Source organism: Mycena indigotica (genome assembly GCF_014461135.1).
Source record: "Mycena indigotica strain 171206Taipei chromosome Unknown Mind.scaff0006, whole genome shotgun sequence".
Classification (NCBI taxonomy): Eukaryota; Fungi; Basidiomycota; class Agaricomycetes; order Agaricales; family Mycenaceae; genus Mycena; species Mycena indigotica.
This window is the reverse complement of record NW_023503005.1, coordinates 4,364,734-4,381,394: the sequence shown is the minus strand read 5'-3', so window position 1 is coordinate 4,381,394 and position 16,661 is coordinate 4,364,734. Positions and strand designations below refer to the sequence as shown.

The 16,661-nt window shown below is 49.0% G+C and overlaps 5 protein-coding genes across 5 annotated transcripts; 2 read left to right on the top strand and 3 right to left on the bottom strand.

The window, feature by feature from the left end:
- Positions 1–593: 593 nt before the first annotated feature.
- On the bottom strand, positions 594–2,367 carry MIND_00781800 (uncharacterized protein; the record flags this gene model as incomplete). The annotated part of the gene is made up of 7 exons (XM_037364505.1): positions 594–667; positions 718–819; positions 870–947; positions 998–1,126; positions 1,173–1,752; positions 1,798–2,011; positions 2,060–2,367. 7 exons carry the CDS (start codon positions 2,365–2,367, stop codon positions 594–596), a joined length of 1,485 nt encoding a protein of 494 aa, XP_037220149.1.
- A 347-nt stretch (positions 2,368–2,714) lies between these two features.
- On the top strand, positions 2,715–4,082 carry MIND_00781700 (uncharacterized protein; the record flags this gene model as incomplete). Its single annotated transcript, XM_037364504.1, has 2 exons — positions 2,715–2,956; positions 3,011–4,082. The coding sequence occupies 2 exons, from the start codon at positions 2,715–2,717 to the stop codon at positions 4,080–4,082; spliced, it is 1,314 nt and encodes a 437-aa protein (XP_037220148.1).
- A 627-nt stretch (positions 4,083–4,709) lies between these two features.
- On the bottom strand, positions 4,710–5,821 carry MIND_00781600 (uncharacterized protein; the record flags this gene model as incomplete). Its single annotated transcript, XM_037364503.1, has 5 exons — positions 4,710–4,935; positions 4,982–5,061; positions 5,119–5,287; positions 5,333–5,602; positions 5,652–5,821. 5 exons carry the CDS (start codon positions 5,819–5,821, stop codon positions 4,710–4,712), a joined length of 915 nt encoding a protein of 304 aa, XP_037220147.1.
- A 3,665-nt stretch (positions 5,822–9,486) lies between these two features.
- MIND_00781400 (F-box domain-containing protein) lies at positions 9,487–11,650 on the top strand (the record flags this gene model as incomplete). The annotated part of the gene is made up of 3 exons (XM_037364502.1): positions 9,487–9,860; positions 9,907–11,275; positions 11,327–11,650. 3 exons carry the CDS (start codon positions 9,487–9,489, stop codon positions 11,648–11,650), a joined length of 2,067 nt encoding a protein of 688 aa, XP_037220146.1.
- A 707-nt stretch (positions 11,651–12,357) lies between these two features.
- On the bottom strand, positions 12,358–14,465 carry MIND_00781300 (uncharacterized protein; the record flags this gene model as incomplete). The annotated part of the gene is made up of 12 exons (XM_037364501.1): positions 12,358–12,444; positions 12,495–12,814; positions 12,862–13,052; positions 13,097–13,134; positions 13,183–13,224; positions 13,270–13,303; positions 13,348–13,498; positions 13,549–13,724; positions 13,770–13,782; positions 13,829–13,889; positions 13,936–14,301; positions 14,358–14,465. 12 exons carry the CDS (start codon positions 14,463–14,465, stop codon positions 12,358–12,360), a joined length of 1,587 nt encoding a protein of 528 aa, XP_037220145.1.
- Between the last annotated feature and the right edge of the window lie 2,196 nt (positions 14,466–16,661).

Here is a 16,661-nt window from a genome sequence, read left to right as displayed (position 1 = left end):
TTGTTGGCTGTTGCCCCGATAGAAGGAGCTAAGTTCTGAAATGCCTGGGCTGTGGGTTGAAAAAGCTTCATGCGTTTCTCTTGGATCGCAGGGCTTGACTTTGCGCAGGTGACGAGACAGAGTGGGAGAAACAAATGCGAGACGTCATGGTCACGAGATCATATACGAAGAAGCTAGAGATTATTCGAATTTGAAGCAGATAGATGTAGCGAACTTCGTTTAACTTATAACGACTTAAGAAGAAGTGCCAATGGGTCCAAGCGGGGACCCCGAGTTCGTCAGAGTATCGGTCGTAGGTCGTCCAGCTGTGGGGAATATGTGAGATGAAGAGGAAGTGGAGAAGAGGGTAGGCGTGGAGTAGAAAGTAGTCGAAATGTCGAGTAGGAATGGAATGTAAACACTGGCACTTGTCCTCAGTGGGACACTTGAAAGCACTGGCGTGGACACTGAGAGGGCTCGGGGTAAGAAAGTGTGTTTGTCATCATGATCTACAGCTAATTTACTACTCAAATGCAAGGTCATGACGATATGAACACCCTGATACGGCTCATTCTGTCGTAATACATAGTGCTGAACAACACATGCTGTTTTATCTATGCTGCCTCATATACTGCGACTTCATTGAGCCATTGGGACACCATCTCCTGGCGGTGTTCGACCTCGCTGTCTGTCACAGTATAAGTTGCAAAGCAAAGGGCATGAGAGCATGCGACGAACCTGAGCACTCTTCCTCTTCACCCGTCATCCGCGTATTGAAGCTATCACTGAGAAGATGAATTGTTTTGAGGCCGTCTCGATGCTGGGAATCTTGTGCCAGATCTGTGGAATAAACTGAGTGCCTGAGGGCAATCATCAGGTATGCAACGAACTTGGGGGTGCTTCAGAGTCGTCTGTCACTTCATCGTGCTTATTTAAGCCTAGTTTGACACTTTCACACTCGTCGTCGTCTGCCATGAGATGAGCAGGATGGCAAAGGGTGCGGGAGCATGCAACCAACCTGACAACACTTGCTCATTGTCCTCTTCGCCTACGGTTGCGATCCGTATATTCGCACTTAGGAGCTCAGACACTTGTGGTAGATACATTGTTTTCAAGCGGTCTTGACGTGAGGCCAAGTCTCGAAGAACTGCGAAATGAACTGGATTATTGTGATTATCAGGTGTGTAACTCACCTGGCGCCCTTGATTGCCATTGCGCTTCATTTTCCGGAACCGGGTCCTTGTCCACCAGTGACACCCGCTCGAACAAGTCGAGTTTCGGCGATTCGATGTCAATATCAGCAGAGCCTTCTGCCATGTCTCCGGATGCCGGGCTGCTCATTGCATCAATGTCCAGTGCTGTACCTGCAGGTAAATCGGTCTGCTTTTCGAGGTTTTTCATTCTTTTTTGGTTTTTCAGATCGTCGATTATTTTGGTGAGGTCCGGGTGAATAAGGACACGCTTGGTGTCAGGCGGGAGACTTGCGAAGACAGAGGCCTGGGACTTGAAAAGGCCCCATGCAAATCGCGCAAAGAAGCAGTGGGGCTTCAATCGGTCAGCGATGGTGAAGCATCGGAGATGATGGTCTTCCGCCAAGTCTCGAATGATATCAGTCAAACATAGCACGACACCAACACCTTGATGAGGTGCAAACACGAAATGACCCTCATCCATCCCCGACGCGTTGAGATCGGCGCGCAGTGTCATCACGTTTTGCTCCGAATCAACGCCATAGTCGTTATCAAGGGCTTCGTTCATCCCATTGTGCCTCCACTAACGTGAATAAATAGCTAGAATCAAGTGGGGGATTTGACCCACCCAGGCAAGTTCCGCACGGGGGACCAGATGACATGCTTGGAGCCGTGAAATCTCGCCTGTCAGCACACAGGCAGTGTCGAGGACTTTCACGCGTGTGCTGAGCGAGGATAGTCGACATGATCCCGTGGGGGTCCTTGATCCCATGACAAGCCATCGGGCGGGGAGGTGCTCTGGTATTTTCCATACCAAGAAGTTTGTACAGATGGGATAGCGGCTAGTTAGATGGTCAAATAAGGCAACATGCCTGACTGTTAACACCTACAATTCTCCAGAAACATGGTAAGTGTATTTGCCGGAAGGTATCCAGACGTCGGCAATTGCAATGTCTACATCGGAACTCAGTGCGCGAAGCTTGCCGTTTCGATTTTGAGCGATGATATAACAACAGTCCAGGAGAATGAGGAGCGGAATACCAGACACTCCTTGGCTGTTCGGAAAAACAGACAGGGCGAGAATCTTAGTGCGAGTAGGATAGTCTGGGTGATAGACGTCAATTCTTTGGGGGATTGGGACGGTTCGGGGTGGAATCAAGGGCCGCGGAGGGTCGGAAGCCTGAGGTTGGAAGGCCATTCCGTCAAGCCGTTTCCTCAACTTTTGAAAACGCCAACTTGGGCTGATCGAGCTAGTAAATTGGCCGAGTTATAGTTTTTGGAGGTCTTTGGGCTTTGGATTAGATCATTTGGCAGTGGCACAGAGTCGCGAGCAGAATGATTCAGAAGCAAACGACAGAACGTCACGTGGGTATCATGGCTCAGCAACATGCACCGTCATTCTCAAGTTGGGCCAGTAATGACGCTCTCCGTGCGATTCTCTCTGCCCGCAAAGGCGCAAGGATGGGATCAATGTCGCACTCGTACCGCACCCACACAACCACCTGACACCAGCTGTCATCTATTGCATTCGACATCCGGATTCAGATGGCCCGCGTTGTGTGTAAAGGCGTGGAGGAGGAGCGCACCGCTCGAGCTCGAAACTTGGTGGACCTCAATGACGACGTACTACTCTTGATTTTTGGGCTCCTTGATCATACAGATAGACTCGTAGTCTCAGCTCTGTGCCGACGTCTACGAGCAGTCCTTCTTCCCCAAATATTTGACATCATAGGCTGGGCGGCTATCGCTCCCGAATTCCCCCCACGGAGACTTTGGCCATTTGTACAGTGCGTGCTGACTTTGAAGAGTCTTCGTCGGCGCCATTTGACGCTCATATTTAGAACCTTCGTATTCTCGGGCCACCATATTGCTCCATTCACACCAACAATGCGGCAAAATATCACGGCACAAATTCTTGAAGCCTTCGTCGACATGAAACGGCTGACTACGGTCATTATCGTTGACGTTGAAGGTGGCTTATGGCCTGAGCTATTGGACGCGTTTTCGGTTCTGTCTACTCCCTGCCATCTGCAGCTTGGGTCTCACTGGGACCCAGCTCGAGAAGACGAAGATTATATTGTGTTGGAACCAAAAAGAGCTTCTCTACCTTTCGCCAGCTTCAGCTTCATCTTCCCCCTTGTCTACGCCAGTGAGCAAGAGGGTGGAGGGGCGGCTAGGCGACTGCCTTTGGGCTTAGAGCATGAAATGTACAACATCCGCACCATACTCGCCGCAGCTGCTGAAACACTATCTTACATCTACCTCCCCGGCGAAATCTTCCCCACAATGTACGGCTTCACCTGGAGCGCTCTTACCGAGCTGTATCTCGATGGCTTGTGGCCTGTCGAAAGGATTGCGGACCGAGTAGTTCAGGTCTCGAGTGCTCCTCCTCGAGAACCATTCCCTCGGCTCATCCTAGGGCAGTCACCGGAGCCAGTCGAGGCACATACCTCTAAGGACGGGTCAGAAACAGCTACGCTGGCCGAAGTTGCACCATCTGTGTCAACATCAGTATCTCCGACAGTGGTCGACGAAAAGGCCGAAGCGTCCGTTCCAGCATCGAGGGATAATAACGCCGTAGAGACTGAGGCGTTTTCTGAGTCATTGACAGAGGCATTTCTAGATGATTTGACCTCCGCGTCTGATGAAGGGAACACGGCATCTAAACCCACAGTCGATGGAGATATTCCAACCACGCCACAACCTCTCGAATCACTTGTGGTCCACGATGACTCCTCCGCCTTATCGCCTCTATCTTCCTCTGATCTCTTGTCGATTTTAGAAGCAATGCCGAATCTTCGTTTGCTGAAAATGTACCTATTTCATCACACAGCGGACCTCAACCTGTGGGCGGGGTCATCTGCGCGTCAGATATCACACCGACGTCTCCATCTACTTTTCTTCGCCATCTGACTCAATTTGATGTTGCTTCGCTGTCCCAGAATGACCGCACGTTAGAATTTCTTCCGGCGTCATTGGAGCTCCTCTCATTTGCGCGCTATCCATATGTCCTGTCGCCGGGAACGTTCCGGGCCAACCAAACTCCTGCGACCGTGTTGACGATGCTCAAACGCGCAGCATTTCCGTGTCTCACGGCTCTTAGGATATGGTATATCATCGAGTCCTTAAGCGACCTCGAGGTCGAGAGGGGTCTGTTGGACTTTCTTCCTGATGCATTTCCAATGTTGCAGTCACTCGAAATCTGTCGACGAGCCTGCAGGATATGGCAGAAGACATCGTCAGCTCGGCACCGTGGCTCCACCAAATTGCGATGAACACTGAGCGGGGCAGCAACCCGGAGTACTACTGGAGAATCTGGAATGTCGTCCGTGATGTCGACGGGAAAATCAAGCTAGAAGATCCTCCCCAGACATACTCTACAACTATTTTGACTGAATAACTTGTACCTCGAACACTATCAACTCTCTGTGGCCATTGTTTGATGCTGATACCATTCTAATTACCTATTACTATGTACAGTACTGTTAGCCCACGAATTATATACCAGTATAGAGAGGAAGAGAAAATCGGAACCATTTGTCAAGGGCTCGGAGTCTGACGTAAACGTTTACACACTCTTGTGTCTGCTTGACAGGCACGGAATTCGCGTTGGATGAGCCAAAGGCAGCTAGCCCCAGCAAGCAAGATGCACCCCATCATGGCCCGTGCGGCTATGGCAAATGCCGCGGAGTGCGCCACGCGGACCACACCATTGGTAGTCTGGAGAAACGAGTACAGGAATGCTGTGGCTGCACACAGAGTACACCTGGGCATCGATTAGAATCGGTGGACGCATATATTTGATGCCTTACCAGAGCAGCGTCCAGAATGCGATCGAGAATAGTACCTCGTGAGAGGGGTAGAGTCTGGATTGGTTGCCGATCCTGCGCGTCTGGGACAGTGAAGCTGATTAATAAGGCGATACTATCAGTTTCTAATGGGAAATTACCTTGATATGCAATGCGTAATGGTAGGTCTTGCACTGATCATTGTTGAGCCAGCTGACAAGGAGCCGACTAACAGCGACACCAACGCCAACTGAGATCAGAGCGAGATATGCGACACAGTACGAGACGGAATCCGTATTGTCGGTGATTTGTATCGAGACATAGATAAACCTTGAGGAAGGTCAGTATGGACAACCTTTGGCAAACCCAGCTTACACAGCAAATGCCGCCTCAATGCCTGCATAGAGGTTCCATGTCGAGACCTTGTCTTCCAGTAGGCTCTTCCACTCTTGTTGCAAGTCCTCGTATTCATGCGCAGACGCGGCATTGACCGCATAGCCGCACACATCCAGCGCAAATCTGCCGGGCTTGATCACCATCCGTGGGTCCTCGAAGATCTCATCGATTTCTTGCGCGTAGAAAGAGGCGTAGTCGATGGAGGAAAACAGGTGCTTCACAATAGATTTGAAGCCAGTTGCTGGAGCACTTGGTGTCGATTAACAAAGGTTTCAACGGAAAAAGAGTTTGGGAATACCTATCAGGAGCAGCGGCCTTGCTAGTCTTGGCGACGGGAATTACTGGTTGGACGGATTGGATCGCACGGGCAAAGTCGGGGAGATGCTGTCGATTGCTCAATCCAGCTTGGGATATCGATGCTTGCCGGGGCTGCACGCGGGTGTCAAGAGCGGTGGAGAGCGAAGTCATTCTCGTTTAGTACTCGCTGTTTCTCGGGAGTCACGTCCTTAAGTAGGAGATGGCTCTTATTGTTGCGACGAGACGGAACGATTCATGGGCATGGAAACTGCGGTATTGTTTTCGTGACAGGTAGAGCTTGAGGGACAACATACATAATAGTAGGACCAGTCATCGATTTGGTTGAACCCACAAGCCGTCGCCGCGGCGGTTAGAAACCAACTGGGCTGAACAATGTCTCCCGAATTGAGAGGCGCGATCATGGAGTCGACTGACAGAAGATCGTTAGCAGGAAAGGCATGAGAGAAGTAAGTCTGACCAACCCTTGTGCTCAGAGTGGAGGAGGGAACAAGGAGCAGCTAAAATTAACGTCGCCGCCCAGAGCAGACCAGTGTGACAGCTAGGTGTGACTGTCACTCTCTCCGCACTCAAGTTCTGGCCCAATTCTCAAGTGTTTGTTCTTTGCTCAAGCCGCGCTGGCGGTGTACGATGTGACGTCTACGTCGTATACCTATATCTTCTGAATCCCGCTCTCGAAAGTCTGCCTCTGAGTCTGTTTGCACCGCCAGCCCGAGTGACCAGCCCGAATGAGGACAAGACTTCGGGCCTTCCTATTATTGACGCACGGCGTATGAACATGATCAAGATATGGGTGCATGGTCGCTGTCTGTCAGCGGCGTCTACTTGTGCTCTCTGGCGGCGTCAGGCTCGAATCGCCGTGCAACGGGTGCCACGCCTAGTCAATCCCTTGTTCTTGCGGCTATATGTGGCGGTCTTTGTTAGTTCATTTACCTCTGAACAAGGAACACCGTTACATCCTTCTTTTTGCTGGAAATACCTGCTTGCGGCGAACAACTGCACAATGAGATGTGTAAGTGTGTTGTTGCTATGCGTTCTTGAGCAGCCATTGCCAAAAGATGTTGCTTGTTCCCTCTCTTGACAGAGGTTCATATAAATACCACTACTTTGAACTCTGAACCGCACTTGACTTTCACTGCATGATGATGACTTCCACCACTGCACTCAACACCAACGACTTGAATGGCTCAGCTTCGGACTCGAAGCTTTGCTTCATCCGCCTGACGCCATTCCTCTGGGATGCAAATATGCGCCATGAGGAGCGCGTAAGCTATTTCTTTTCACCTTTTCACCCTTCCTTGATGAACGACTAGGTTAAAATCGATGTCGAGCGGCGTGGTGTTATCTGTCCTGCCAGTGCCTCGGGGAAAGGAGATTGCTGGGGCATTTTCTATGACCCCCAGCTTAAACGTGCGGCATTCACACCCCCGAAGTCACTCAAACAGCTTCGCGAAAACACCTCTGCCGATCCGAAGCCACTAGCCCGGAGCATCACTACGCAGGAAAGCCATAAACGAGCATCGCATTCACGATTCCAGCCTTACGCACGACGGCAAAGTACTAGTACTCGGAGATCAACACTCGATCCTGTGATTACTCATACTTTTTCGGGGCCGCCGAGAGCCTTGGTCGGGTTCGCCCGCGCAGGAGTAGAGGTAAACACACAAGCCCATTCAGATATAGACACCGACTTGGCGGCTCTTTCAAAACGCAGTGATGATGGTATGTAACATTGGTTAATGACTTATACATGTTCTGGATTTCTTATTTTGGATATAGCGCAAGGCCTTCATTACGTTCTTATGGTTTGTGTATCTATCCAATTCACCTAATTTTATATCTTACTCTTCTCAGGACCTTTCGACAGCAGGATCACCAGTCATTGAACAGAATTGCTTTAAGTTGCTCTTGGACACAGGTAATTGAATGTGCTGATTTGATTGGTATAATTGTTAACCTGGTTGTCTTTAGCATGTCCTGTAACGTATGTTTATTTCAATTTCTTCCACTGCCATTCTCTAGACTAACTCACTGCCAAGATGGGTTTATTCATCTGAGACAAGAATCCTAGAGATCAATGATGAGGATACTACATCCTCTGACACTCTTACAACTGCTATCCTTGTCCGTGGTAAAAAGGCACAATATTACATGGGTGGGGCCAAACAACTCTCAATGAATTCACAACGAATAACATTTGCTGATGGCTTTGTTACATGTGAATATCATTTTAATTCTGGTTACAAGAATGTTTGTTTGATACTTGACAGTGCTGCAACTTCATCAAGGTCCAGCACGGCTTATCAAGAACCAGCATCAGAATGCATTTGCAACCAGTAAATTCAACTTTGCAGTTTGTACTGCAGCAACAGAAGAAAGATCACCTGTTCAAATGGATGGGATTTTAGGAATGGCACAAAAGTAATAATATATAGCTATATATTATATATATTCTAATCCAAAACCTCTCACAGAGCTATTTCCTTTGGTCTTTCACACCCTAGTGATGTAGGTTTTCTATTCTTTGCTACCTTTATTTGTTGTTAACTAATTTATTATAGCTGTTTGCATACAAGCTTTGTCAAGAGGAACAATCTACTATGGTATATTTTCTTGTATTTATTACAAGAATTTTGGACTAACTTCAGTTAAATCAGCCACCTAGCTTTGTGATTGCTCTAGGAGATACTGAATTGTATGTCACCTGATCCTCTTTTTTAGATTTATCACAAGTTGTTAGGGACAGTTGGCTTATAATGAATCCATCAGCAAGTGATGAATCATTTACACATATCATACCACATTCAAGATGGTCTGATTGGGTTGAAACCAGATCAACCTTTTTCTTCCATTGGACCTTCAGCATTTCAAGCTTTATAGCTGCAACTGAGGTTTTGGAGGAGGAAAGCAAACCAACTCCCTTTATCATTGATACAGGTAAGTGTTATAAGATTATTTATTTTATTGTATTTGACCTAAATTTTATACCAGGATCCACATACAGTTATTTCCCTGATACAATTTATAATGGACTCCTCCAGCTTATGGGTGCAGTTCGGAGCACCAGTGGGCAGGCATACTGCTCTGTGAGTGAAACCCATCTGGAATATTTGAAGAAGACTCCAGTTTGGATGAAAATTGGAAACCAGAAGATCCATCTTGGAGGACTTGATGTTTTCCTGACAAAAGAGACAGGACCAAATCCATTAACTGTGTACTGCTCCTTCAAGCGTGGGGTAGTTCCTACCCGTGTCAACACCACAAGTAGCTTAGAGCCTGACTCAGAGTCAGTGCCATTGCATGTGTGCATTCTTGGAAATGTTAGTAGACCAATCCACTCAAGGTTGAAGTTGCATAACTGATATTTATTGATAGTTCTTTTTACGACATCTGGTTGTAGAGCTGCAATATCTCCGCAACATTGAAAACACAGGTCGTATGCGAATTGCATTCCGAACCTCCAACTAGATCACAGACATGATAATTGGACAATAAGAATAGTCATGCCCGGATATTTGTCTCCAATCCTTTCAATGTAATTTATGTGCCTGTACAAAATTAATACCAACTTACAAGGTCTTGTCTACAGTTTCCCGACCGTCGTGACTCGGAATAATTATAATTTATAACCCATCTGAGTCGCACACACCGAGTCAAGTTTATATCCTAAGCATGCAACAACTTGAAGTCCCGATGCTCGATGTTCGACGCGCACGTGTTCGCCAGCGTGTGTTGCGCCGTCCGTCTGGGGGCTTCTTCTCTCTCTGCTGTGAGGCGTGGCGATGATGTGATCTCAAAATTTGGGAAAGCGATGATCGATGATCACCGAACTCGTATGCGTGACCGTGCGACACGGAGGACGTCATTATCAACTAGCCTTCGTCTGCGCCGACTCCATTGTGAGTTTCGCCCTCGCGAGCGTTTCGCCAATCATCAACCGCATGACCCGAGCAGTACTAAGGGAACGGATGCCAATAGAGGATCATGTCAGCCCTAAAATCCAGAGCTTCGCCGACCTCAACGATGATGTTCTATCGCTGATATTCGAACTTTTAAACCATACAGAAAGGTTGAAAATCGCAGGATTGTCTCGACATCTACGAAATGTACTACTTCCTCGTATTTTTCGAGGAATTCGGTGGGCCCCAGGTGTCCAGGACTTTCCTCTCAGAAAGTTATGGCCGGTCGTTCAGTGCGTCTTATTCAATACTCTCACCATTACCATAACGTTATATCAGGGTCTTTATGCTCTCTGGGGCTGGTATCGAAGAGCTGACGCGCGAAATTCGTCAAAGCATTGCTGATCGGCTTTTCGACGCATTCCCCTCTATGAACCTTCTTCATACGTTCATTTTCACGAATCACAAGACGGGGGGGATGTGGCCGGAACTAGTAGAGTCGTTTTCGACTCTACCTAAACCATGCGACCTGATAATCGATTCAAGTTGGGCGCCAGGCACTGCCGAAGACCCCATTACATTGGCACCAGCAACGCCGTCGTTGCGTTTGTCTGGGCTTTCTTATCCTTTTCCACTCCTTCCTGACGATGACGGCTGGACCATGCGTCGCCGTACGCCACGCCTATTCGACTACGAGTTACCCAATCTACGCGCTGTCTTGACGGCTGGCTCCGAAACACTGTTGGGAGTCGACATACCGGGCGAATTTCTTTCAGCTATGTTCGCAACACGATGGAACTCGTTAACTTACCTACACCTATATGGATTCTGGCCATTGTTCCAAGATTCTACTACCTTGGCAATCGAAACCGAGCTATCCAGCAAGCCTGCCACGTCTACGCAATTACCAGAGGCTGTTTCCATACTGGAACCGCCCGCACCCGGCTCCGATGATCTTGCTGTTTCTATATCAGCAACTGTGAAAGTTCAAGAGAACTCGAGCTCCAGCATTGGCGAAACTTCACCTACTCAACCGACAGACACAGTGGTTACTACACTTTCCGACTCTGATGTGGGGCTTTCCGCTCCCTTGGAGAGTGTTACTGAAATAGCCAGCCACAGTGACGCAGGTACTTCATTGCCAGCGATGGCTGCGAAGTCATCCTTTGAAGATCTATCACCTGATACTTCCCCCATTGCACCTCGACGACGTCTTCCCATCTTGTCTGTGCTGAAGAGTATGCCAAACTTACGCGTCCTCATCATGAAACTTCTGCATCAGGTCAACGACGAGCAACCTGTTGGAGCAATAATCTGCGACCAAGAAGCATCTTCCTCATATGATCCATTGCTTCCCCATCTCCTCGAGTTTACAGCGACTTCCCTTTCTAACGATGATCGAACGGTTGCTCTCCTTCCGAGCACTTTAGAAGTCTTATCATTACAAAAGTATCCACGAACTATGGAGCGTGGCACCCTCCGAGCGATGCCTACACCCTCAGGTCTTCTTGAAATGCTGCGGTCTGCATCATTTCCAGGGCTCGATACACTCCACTTGTGGTATCTCATAGAATCCTCGGAAGAACTGGATGCAGAAAAGACGTTGCTCGATTCTATTCCTACAATGTTCCCACTTCTGCAAGATTTGGAACTCTGTAGGCGATGGGATCATAGCGCCGAGTCGCTTAAAGGGCTTTGGGACCCGTCGGTAAGCCGCTGCTCGGGTCAATAAAAAGTTCGCTCACAAGAAAATCGGCAGCCTCGTTTCCAAAAACTCGCATCAGAGCTAAAGCATCTGAAATTTGTCATGCTGGATGCTGCACCGCCAGAACGATACCACAGACCGCCTGTGCAGCGGTCGACGCGAGAGTTTCGGGAAGTTATGGTCAACCTCTACGGGATCGCGCTAGCCGTGGTGCGAGCAGCGCCTTGGATTCAGAATATCGGCATGTACCGCGCCTACGGTGTGGACCCTGATATGTTCTGGGAGTATTGGGATGTCGTTGTTTCAGAGGGAACGGCTGGGCTTGATCGCCCTCCGCCACTAATAACTGATTCTCCACATTACCCTGATCCCATATAACTAACTACAGAAGCATAGGTGTAAAATAGCTGCGGATAATGTAAACCAGTATGAAAGCAGTTCGTGAATCCCAAGAAGTTTTTACTGTAGCGATCGAGCAAAGTTACCCGACTCGTCACTGTCGCGGTGCTTTTTTTAGCTAGATACTGCAGCTTTTCCAATCCCACCCACCGAACTGGCCCGCGACGTCATGAGGGAGAAGAGGCCTATGGTTAACTGATTGTGATGTCAGCACTGTCAAGACGACCACGACCCACGAGGAGCTCATCTTCAATGCCAACCCCCAGAAGCAATGACAAATGGATGATCCCTTTTCTGGACCCTCTCAACGCGTTCGTGCAAGCTTACAGGAAGGCCCGGTTCAGACGCAGGATCGCTGACTTCTCCTATGAGATGCTCTACTTGCTCGAGTCCATCCGCCGGAAGGTATCCGACTCGACAGAGTTCGGTGAGGCGCAAGTTTACTTCAAGCATATGCATGCCAACAGGCCAACTGTGCATTATCTTGATGTAGTGGACCAGGTGACGGTGGCGGACATTGAAGGTTCTCTGCTTCTTATTTTTACCTATATGTTATCCAGACGATTTGCATGGCTCGACACTGCAACAAAGGATCGAACAGTGGCGGTCAACGTTGATCTCATCATGAATATCGCATATGTATTCTTATTACACATACAACACAACTTGGAAGTTCGATTACATGTCTACTTCTTCACCGCCATGCGAATTCTGCCGCTGCTAGCCGCCGCATCAGGATATTGGAAGTCGACTACGAGATGCTGAAGGAGGAGCTGCACGAGCAGATTAGCCAGGTAGTTCAGCTAGGTATTGAATAACGTGCATTCCCCAAGACGAAGAACTGTCGCGGCTCCGGAGGAACGAGGGCTGGTTCCGTTGAAGCCGGCCTGAGGATGTTACCCGACCTGAAGGACAAGTCTCTGGTTCCGCGTTCGAAGGTCCTGCGCATCAAGAACCTGTCCAGCCCACCTAGATCAACTAGGCCGCCGCCTTCCAGGTTAAGGTGCAGCGATTTACTCTTCAGAGTCGACGAGAGGAGCGGGGAGTCTTTACAGCAGACCTGGCCGGTTTCGTGGACCTCCGCGCGGGCCGCTCCGATAAGCGCGAAATAGAGAGTATCAGGAAGATAGGTGAAGACGGTGGCTGAAGACTCGGAATCACATATGTAACACGAGCGGCGGTTGGCTTACCGGTATCAATGATAAACGCGGTAGGTGGTATTTCGTGCAGTACGGAGTCGATTGTGAGGCCGACGACATTGAAGGCCCAGTTGTAAGCGCTATTGTCAATGGCGGGTATCCAGTCCGACCACTCGAAATGCGGGACAATATGCTGGATACTCTGGTCGCTGGCATTACTATCGATGATAAGCCAGCTGTCACTGATAGGACTTAAGAACGCATTAATCTCGGCGGGAAAGGTTACCTTTCATCATCTCCCAGCGAGATTTTGAAGCTCGGTATCTAAGGAAGAGAATCGACCGCTGATTATTTCCTTCGAACAGAACTTACCTGTCTGCCGCCCTTGTTCTCGCTATATTTCTGTACAAAGAGCTTTGAATTGTCAGTCATATCGGCGGTGAGCGCGCAGAATCATACATCGCTGCTCTCGGTACCATCAAATCGCATTGGCCTGAGAGGGTGAGCATACGACGACAATATATGTCTTGTACTTACCTGGACGACAGCCCTAATATCCCATCCATCGCTTCCAACGACTTTTCCTGTGTCGCAGCATTGCAGAGGGCAAATTTGAAGTTGTCAATTTGAAAAACGTCGGAATCGTCTTCCTTCATCAAGCACATCGAACCTCGATGAAGCTGCAACCCTGGCCGAGCATTTGTTCTTTGTCGTCTGAGATAATAGCAGTGTACTCACGAACACCAAACTTGTCTCGGTCCCGTACTTCTTGCACAGTTTCCGAAACTTTTGTGGCGGATCCCGTGTAGTATGTTGCTCTCTGTCGGCGAGGGACGGGCTTGTCCAACAGCCCTGCGGTGTCGCTGCTTTCTGTCGGTATGACCAGTGTTTTTGCCTCCGGGGCATACATCCAGCTTCGAGCGGTTAGTGTATCTTCATCGAATTGGTATCACGCTCACGTGACAGGACAAGCTGCATTGCTGGTTAGATTCGCCGGAGTCCAGCTTGCACAACGTACCTATATCAACCAGCAGCTTGAGGCGTTGGTTTGCAGCCACAGGTCCACTATCCGAAGAGTGCTGCTAATCGTCAAGTAAAGCGTAGCAAGCACAAAAGAAAACATACGGCAGATGCATAATGAAGTCCCGCACCATCGTCACTGCGCCGTCTTAGACGGGAGAGATCATCATCGAGATCCGAATGGACGATAGTTGTGACTGTAAACATTCTGGGGACGGCGTGTGGGTGTTGTTCTCGTACGTCTTGCAGAGGAAGACGAGGCCGCTGCTCAGTACGATGCTCCTGTGGCCGGCGCGCGACTCCTGTGGTACCCTCTCCGTCCGATGGCTTTTGGCAGCCATAAACCCGCATATATGCATTCGAGGTTGGAGGGTAGAATGCAGCCCGCCGGAGTTCTGGATTGTAGAAGATGCCCCATGCTTTGCTTTCAAGGGGTCTCGTTATTCCCCGCCGCTCGACATCAATTGCCGCCTATGCCATTGTGAGCCCCGATAATAAGAGCATAAGTAATCACTGAGTGCACCCACATGCTCTGCCATGCGCATAAATATATCCCAGCTAAACGGGTAGATGGGAATAAGATGGAGTCCGGATGACTCGGTCGCCTTGGGAGCTTCACGACGGTCGGGTTCCATGGTACTCGTGCTCGAGGTTGGGTTACAAAGACTGGGAGTTGTGGGATGTCAGAGGTTCTTGGAGCGAGCGTCGCCTTTAAGTAGTCTGCTCAGAGAGCACAATAAGATATGCCTTTGTTGAGCTGTCAGATTCTATAGCAACGAAAACAATAAGAGTCTTCAATCTTGTTCCGACGTTCTTGTGGGCGCACTGGCTGCACACGTCCAACTGCCAACAACAAAAGCTTCAAAGGAGAGCATCCATGGTTGAGGCGGTTACGCTGTTACAACGCCTGGAAGCAGCTCCGGTCATCTACAACGCTCAAAGGCGCCTTAATGCAACAAGAAACCACGCACCATCTTACGCAGAGCTTGTGGGTGTGTGTGATGGATTAATATGTGCTTATTGTTCTCGATTGGGTGTCGATGGCTGTTTGTTTGCTTCGACAGTCGTTTAGACTTATAAGGATCGAGCAGGACGCAAGTGGAATGCGCATTGCGAAAGCTTTCAGTCAAGGGATGAGTTGTGTCACGGTGTGACCGATAGCGGTGATGGCTTGATATAGTACTAGCAGGGACCCGTGCTACGCTACGGGGCTCAAGCGATGATGGCAGGGGATTCAAATTAAGGTAGGTAGAATACATATACTACTGACTATTTTTAAGCAGATACTTGAAAATGTATTTAATTTTGCGTCGTGACATTCATATGCCCAAGATTGTGTCGAGCGCGAGGTTTCGTGTAAGGCTGGCGAGCCGGTGGAAGATCAGTGTTGCCAACATGCTGGCGGCGGACATTTGTGGCTTGCCGTGGTTGTGAAAGTGGGTCTGGTCGTAGTACGTGAGGCCTTAGAGGTGACTGCAGTATCGAAGATAGTTAACATGATTCTTAATGATGTAAAGTTAGAACGGTCAGAAATGAAGATAAAAACATACCTGGCTGTGTGTCTGGTGGCGTCGAAAGCTGATGTCGTTCTTCATTGGCATGCTTGAGAGGGCGGATAGGGCGGGGGACCAAAGAAGAGTGAGAAAATATTAGGGAAAAAAAGTTAAAGAAACCGGCAGACCTGGTCTTCCAGGTTCCTGCGGCTGAAATGGCAGGATTCCGCACCAATTTCTCCTGTCGAACAGTTTGCTGTTCCTCTCATTTTCAGCACTGTCGTTCCCATCATTGTCGCCGGCCTATTGAGCGTTTGACGCGCCTTAGATTTGCGTTGCTGGAGGGGACGGAAGAAGCAGCTAAACCAAAACATTAGCTCGAGCCGCTGGAAAAATACAAACACAAACCGTTAATCGATGTGCATTTGCAGGCAGCATTAGCAATGGTGGTGGTGGTGGTGGTGGTGGTGGAGGGGGAGGGGGGAGGTAGAATGAGCTACAAACACGTACATATGTAAAAGAATCAAAAAAAAACACGGACATACATTGACCCAACGTCTTCAAGGGGCTGGAGTTGAAGAAGAAGCTCTGTTCTCCACAGAAGTCACATTTGGAGTCGTTCGAAGCTGTTGGCTGGGAGTATCCTGCTGAGCAAACGCTACTTCGTGACTCTGCTCGCGCTGGACAGCTCGTTCTGGTTGTGCATCTCCTCCAAGGTTGGTATGATCTCCTAGTGCTGTGCGATTGACCAAGATTCGACATGGAGACATGTAGGGAGGCGAATTGGCATCGTTTCGGTGCTGCTGAATACAGCGAGGGTTGCAGGGAAGGGAGAGAGGAGTCAGGAGTCAGCAACCTGTTCAAAATAGAGGATTAGAGTGTGTTTGCAGGCCAGAATATCACTCACACTGAGATTCTGTACTTGCAGTACGCCCTGTGACTCAACAGTGTGAGTTCAAGATTGTGTTGGCCAGTGTCGCAAACTGAGACTCAGGTATCATCTACCCAGAGACAGGCAGGTTGCAGAGGGGGCAAGTGTGGTTGTATTGAAGAATGTAGAGAAATACAAAGCTCGTGCATGGTTGAAATTGAATGGGATGTGGCTACGCGGTAGGTAGTTTTGTCGTTGTCAGGGTTGGCAGAAAGTCATGTTGTCTGGGGCCTTAGGAGGCGGGAAATCGAATAAGTCGATGTCTGGAAGTCAAGTAGTCCGGTAGTTATGAGCCATGGGCGGCACTGAGGATCTGGCAGAAGAGAGGAGAGGAGAGGCGAATTGACTTTTGAATGACGCGATCTCATTGGCTCATCACTCCTGATGTCACGAAAAGTGACACCGAA